Source organism: Pristiophorus japonicus, unplaced genomic scaffold (assembly GCF_044704955.1).
Source record: "Pristiophorus japonicus isolate sPriJap1 unplaced genomic scaffold, sPriJap1.hap1 HAP1_SCAFFOLD_2113, whole genome shotgun sequence".
NCBI classification, from domain to species: Eukaryota; Metazoa; Chordata; class Chondrichthyes; family Pristiophoridae; genus Pristiophorus; species Pristiophorus japonicus.
This window is the reverse complement of record NW_027251814.1, coordinates 22,501-29,046: the sequence shown is the minus strand read 5'-3', so window position 1 is coordinate 29,046 and position 6,546 is coordinate 22,501. Positions and strand designations below refer to the sequence as shown.

Genomic DNA, 6,546 nt, shown 5'->3' with positions numbered 1-6,546 from the left:
GAGGGAGGGAGGGAGGGAGGGAGGTAAGGAGGGAGGGAGGGAGGGAGGTAGAGAGGGAGGGAGGGAGGGAGGAGGTAAGGAGGGAGGAGGAGGGAGGGAGGGAGGTAGGGAGGGAGGGAGGGAGGGAGGGGAGGGAGGTAGGGAGGGAGGGAGGTAAGGAGGAGGGGAGGGAGGGAGAAAGAAAGCGGGAACGTAAGAAGGACCGCAGGAACAATGGCCACCCACCTTTGATGGCCCGGCAGATCCTGGGGGCCAGGAGGGCGATCTCCTCGGGCTCGGTGAAGAACAGGAAGTCCTGTGCTGGGTGGGTGGCGACCTGCCTGAGCCCCGCCACCCTGCGGCCGGTGGTGACGACAAAGGTGAATATCCCGGCCTCCCTCAGTAGGCCCGAGGCCTCCTCCAGCCGATCGCTGGCGTATCCGTCGGTGAGCCAGAGCAGGACCCTGGCCGGGGCTGGGGCCTGCCCGTCCCCGGGGTCCCAGCCCCCGCCCCCGGCCAGCTGGCTCAGGGCCCGGCCTGCGTTGGTGTCGCCCATGCGCTGGCGCAGGGCGCTCAGGGCGGAGCGGACGGCCTGCGGCGAGGTCCCCCGGCCCAGCGCCAGCTCGGTCACGGGGGCCTCGCCCACCTGCAGCAGGGCCAGGCGCACCCGCTCGCCGCCCAGCTCCAGGCTGGCGGCCAGCCCCTGCCCCAGGGCCCTCGCCGCGGCAAACTCCGGGGGGGTCACGCTGCCCGAGCCGTCCACGGCCAGCACCATGTCCATCCTCGTCTCCGAGATCCGGCAGCTTGAGGCTGTGTGGTGGAGGGAGAGGGAGAGGGAGAGAGAGAGAGAGAGAGAGAGAGAGAGAAAGAGGGAGAGAACGTCATGGTGGATGGGCCTCCGGCCTGCCCTGTGACCCTTGACCTCCTCCTGGGCCTCTGCTCTCTGGCCCTGTCCACCGCTGGCCTGCCCTGTGACCCTTGACCTCCTCCTGGGCCTCTGCTCTCTGGCCCTGTCCACCGCTGGCCTGCCCTGTGACCCTTGACCTCCTCCTGGGCCTCTGCTCTCTGGCCCTGTCCAACTCTGGCCTGCCCTGTGACCCTTGACCTCCTCCTGGGCCTCTGCTCTCTGGCCCGGTCCAACTCTGGCCTGCCCTGTGACCCTTGACCTCCTCCTGGGCTTCTGCTCTCTGGCCCGGTCCAACTCTGGCCTGCCCTGTGACCCTTGACCTCCTCCTGGGCTTCTGATCTCTGGCCCGTTCCACTTCTGGCCCGCCCTGTGACCCGCGACCTCCTCCTGCGCCCTGTTCTATAAGAACATCAGAAATAGGAGCAGGAGTCGGCCATTCGGCCCCTCGGGCCTGCTCCGACATTTAATACCATCATGGCTGATCCGATCATGGACACAGCTCCACTTCCCTGCCCGCCCCCTTATCCTCTTATCGGTTAAGGAACTGTCTATCTCTGTCTTAAATATAGTCACTGTCCCAGCCCCCACAGCTCTCTGAGGCAGCGAGTTCCACAGATTTACAACCCTCTAAGAGAAGAAATTCCTCCTCATCTCAGTTTTAAATGGGCGGCCCCTTATTCTAAGACCATGCCCCCTAGTTCTAGTCTCCCCCATCAGTGGAAACATCCTCTCTGCATCCACCTTGTCGAGCCCCCCTCATAATCTGATACGTTTCGATAAGATCACCTCTCATTCTTCTGAATCCCAATGAGTAGAGGCCCAACCTCCTCAACCTTTCCTCATAAGTCAACCCCCTCATCCCCGGAATCAACCGAGTGAACCTTCTCTGAACTGCCTCCAAAGCAAAGTATATCCTTTCGTAAATACGGAGACCAGAACTGTACACGCAGTACTCCAGGTGTGGCCTCACCAATACACTGTATAACTGGAGCAAGACTTCCCTGCTTTTATACTCCATCCCATTTGCAATAAAGGCCAAGATACCATTAGCCTTCCTGATCACTTGCTGTACCTGCAGACTAACCTTTTGTGTTTCATGTACAAGTAACCCCCAGGTCCCGCTGTACTGCCGCACTTTGCAATCTTTCCCCCTTTAAATAATAACCTGCTCTTTGATTTTTTTCTGCCAAAGTGCCTGACCTCACACTTTCCAACATTATACTCCGTCTGACAAATTTTTGCCCACTCACTTAGTCTGTCTATGTCCTTTTGTAGATTTTTTGTGTCCTCCTCACACATTGCTTTTCCTCCCATCTTTGTGTCGTCAGCAAACTTGGCTACGTTACATTCAGTCCCTTCTTCCAAGTCGTTAATATAGATTGTAAATAGTTGGGGACCCAGCACTGATCCCTGCGACACCCCACTAGTTACTGGTTGCCAATCCGAAAATGAACAATGCCTATCCACCTCTGGCCTGCCCTGTGACCCTTGACCTCCTCCCTGGCCCTGCTCTATTGGCCCTATCGGCTTCTGGCCCTCCCTATGACCCTCGACCTCCTCCTGGGCCCTGCTCTATTGGCCCTATCGGCTGCTGGCCCGCCCTATGACCCTCGACCTCCTCCTGGGCCCTGCTCTATAGGCCCTATCCACCTCTGACCTGCTCTGTGACCCTTGACCCTCTCCTCGAACTCAACAAACTCCTGAGGTAGTGTGAGGTACTGCATTTGGGGAGGGCTAACAAGGCAAGGGACTACACATTAAATGGTCGGACCCTGAGAAGTGTAGAGGAACACAGGGACCTTGGAGTGCAGGTCCACAGATCCCTGAAGGGAGCAGGCCAGGTGGATAAGGTGGTTAAGAAGGCATTTGGAATACTTGCCTTTATTGGCCGAGGCATAGAATACAAGAGCAGGGAGGTTATGCTTGAACTGTCTAAAACACTGGTTAGGCCACAGCTGGAGTACTGCGTGCAGGTCTGGTCACCGCATTACAGGAAGGATGTGATTGCACTGGAGAGGGTACAGAGGAGATTTACCAGGATGTTGCACTAGAGAGGGCACAGAGGAGATTTACGAGGATGTTGCACTGGAGAGGGTACAGAGGAGATTTACCAGGATGTTGCACTGGAGAGGGTACAGAGGAGATTTACCAGGATGTTGCACTGGAGAGGGTACAGAGGAGATTTACCAGGACGTTGCACTAGAGAGGGTACAGAGGAGATTTACCAGGATGTTGCACTGGAGAGGGTGCAGAGGAGATTTACCAGGATGTTGCACTGGAGAGGGTACAGAGGAGATTTACCAGGATGTTGCACTGGAGAGGGTACAGAGGAGATTTACCACGATGTTGCACTGGAGAGGGTACAGAGGAGATTTACCAGGATGTTGCACTGGAGAGGGTACAGAGGAGATTTACCAGGATGTTGCACTCGAGAGGGTACAGAGGAGATTTACCAGGATGTTGCACTAGAGAGGGTACAGAGGAGATTTACCAGGATGTTGCACTGGAGAGGGTACAGAGGAGATTTACCAGGATGTTGCACTGGAGAGGGTACAGAGGAGATTTACCAGGATGTTGCACTCGAGAGGGTACAGAGGAGATTTACCAGGATGTTGCACTAGAGAGGATACAGAGGAGATTTACCAAGATGTTGCACTGGAGAGGGTACAGAGGAGATTTACCAGGATGTTGCACTAGAGAGGGTACAGAGGAGATTTACCAGGATGTTACACTGGAGAGGGTGCAGAGGAGATTTACCAGGATGTTGCACTGGAGAGGGTACAGAGGAGAGTTACCAGGATGTTGCACTGGAGAGGGTACAGAGGAGATTTACCAGGACTTTGCACTGGAGAGGGTGCAGAGGAGATTTACCAGGATGTTGCACTAGAGAGGGTACAGAGGAGATTTACCAGGATGTTGCACTGGAGAGGGTGCAGAGGAGATTTACCAGGATGTTGCACTGCAGAGGGTACAGAGGAGATTTACCAGGATGTTGCACTAGAGAGGGTACAGAGGAGATTTATCAGGATGTTGCACTGGAGAGGGTACAGAGGAGATTTACCAGGATGTTGCACTGGAGAGGGTACAGAGGAGATTTACCAGGATGTCGCCTGGACTGGAGAGGGTACAGAGGAGATTTACCAGGATGTTGCACTGGAAAGGGTACAGAGGAGATTTACCAGGATGTTGCACTGGAGAGGGTACAGAGGAGATTTACCAGGATGTTGCACTGGAGAGGGTACAGAGGAGATTTACCAGGATGTTGCACTAGAGAGGGTACAGAGGAGATTTATCAGGATGTTGCACTAGAGAGGGTACAGAGGAGATTATCCAGGATGTTGCACTGGAGAGGGTACAGAGGAGATTTACCAGGATGTCGCCTGGACTGGAGAGGGTACAGAGGAGATTTACCAGGATGTTGCACTGGAGAGGGTACAGAGGAGATTTACCAGGATGTTGCACTAGAGAGGATACAGAGGAGATTTACCAGGATGTTGCACTAGAGAGGGTACAGAGGAGATTTACCAGGATGTCGCCGGGACTGGAGAATTTTAGCGATGAGGAAAGATTGGATAGACCGGGGTTGTTTGCTTTGGAACAGAGGGGGCTGAGGGGAGACCTGATTGAGGTGTGTACAATGATGAGGGGCCTGAATAGAGTGGATAGGACGGACCTGTTTCCCTGGGCAGAGGGGTCAACAACCAGGGGGCTTGGATTGAAAGTAATTGGGGGGGGAGGTTTAGAGGGGATTTGAGGGGAGAGGGTGGTGGGGGGGTCTGGGGCAGGGTCTGGAACTCACGGCCTGAAAGGGCGGTAGAGGTAGAAACCCTCCCCACATTTGGCAGGCAGTGCACCTTGAAGAGCCGTATGCTACAGGGCTACGGACACAGAGCGGGAAAGTGGGATTAGATCACCTCTCATTCTTCTGAATTCCAATGAGTAGAGGCCCAACCTCCTCAACCTTTCCTCATAAGCCAACCCCCTCATCCCCGGAATCAACCGAGTGAACCTTCTCTGAACTGCCTCCAGTGCAAATATTATCCCTCCTTAAATACGGAGACCAAAACTGCACGCAGTACTCCAGGTGTGGCCTCACCAACGCCCTGTACAGTTGTACCTAATTTTATATTCCATTCCTTTGCAATGAAGCATTTAATTTGCCTTCCTAATTATTCGCTGTACCTGCACGCTGACTTTTTGTGCTTCATGTACCACTGCCTTTTGTAATTTCTCCTCATGTAAATAATCATTTGCTTTTTTAATTTTTCCTTCCAAGGCGAAGGAATTGAACGTAATATCTCCAAGTTTGCAGATGACACTAAGCTGGGTGGCGGTGTGAGCTGTGAGGAGGATGCTAAGAGGCTGCAGGGTGACTTGGACAGGTTCGGTGAGTGGGCAAATGCATGGCAGATGCAGCATAATGTGGATAAATGTGAGGTTATCCACTTTGGGGGCAAAAACAGGAAGGCAGAATATTATGTGAATGGTGACAGATTAGGAAAAGGGGAGGTGCAATGAGACCTGGGTGTCATGGGACATCAGTCATTGAAAGTTGGCATGCAGGTACAGCAGGCGGTGAAGAAGGCAAATGGTATGTTGGCCTTCATAGCGAGGGGATTTGAGTATAGGAGCAGGGAGGTCTTACTGCAGTTGTACAGGGCCTTAGTGAGGCCTCACCTGGAATATTGTGTTCAGTTTTGGTCTCCTAATCTGAGGAAGGACGTTCTTGCTATTGAGGGAGTGCAGCGAAGGTTCACCAGGTTGATTCCCGGGATGGCAGGACTGACATATGAGGAGAGACTGGATCAACTGGGCCTGTACTCACTGGAGTTTAGAAGGATGAGAGGAGATCTCATAGAAACATATCAAATTCTGACGGGACTGGACAGGTTCGATGCGGGAAGAATGTTCCCGATGTTGGGGAAGTCCAGAACCAGGGGACACACAGTCTAAGGATAAGGGGTAAGCCATTTAGGACTGAGATGAGGAGAAACTTCTTCACCCAGAGAGTTGTGAACCTGTGGAATTCCCGGCCGCAGAGAGTTGTTGGGGCCAGTTCGTTGGATATATTCCAGAGGGAGTTAGATGTGACCCATACGGCTAAAGGGATCAAGGGGTATGGAGAGAAAGCAGGAAAGGGGTACTGAGGGAATGATCAGCCATGATCTTATTGAATGGTGGTGCAGGCTCGAAGGGCCCAATGGCCCACTCCTGCACCTATTTTCTATGTTTCTATGTTTCGATGATAACCTTACATTTTTCCATATTATGCTCTATCTGCCAAATTTTTGCCCACTCACTTAGCCTGTCTATATCAGTTCGCGTCCTCCTCACAACTTGCTTTCCCACCTATCTTTGCATCAGCCGCAAATTTGGCTACATTGCACCCGGTCCCTTCATCCAAATTATTAATATAAACTGATCCCTGCGGCACCCCACTTGTTGCAGTTTGCCAACCTGAAAATGACTCATATATCCCCGACTCTCTGTTTTCTGTTCGTTAGCCAATTCTCTATCCAGCTAATATATTCCCCCCCAACCCCGTGAGTTCTTATCCTGTGCAGTAATGTTTTGAACTGTGACCTCAGGCCTTGCCCTGGACAAAAAGCCTCAGGCCAGGTCCCGCACTCTGTCTCTTCATCCTGCCTTGAACTGTGACC

General features: G+C 53.3%; 1 protein-coding gene across 1 annotated transcript in view; it reads right to left on the bottom strand.

Moving 5' to 3' along the window:
* Positions 1-225: 225 nt before the first annotated feature.
* LOC139245155 (von Willebrand factor A domain-containing protein 1-like) overlaps positions 226-6,546 on the bottom strand; it is a gene marked incomplete at its 3' end in the record, with an annotated part of 9,979 nt that continues 3,658 nt past the window's right edge. Inside the window, exon 2 of the mRNA XM_070871106.1 lies at positions 226-789. Within this exon, the coding sequence (XP_070727207.1) occupies positions 226-789 (564 nt within the window). The remainder of the gene's footprint in view (positions 790-6,546) is intronic.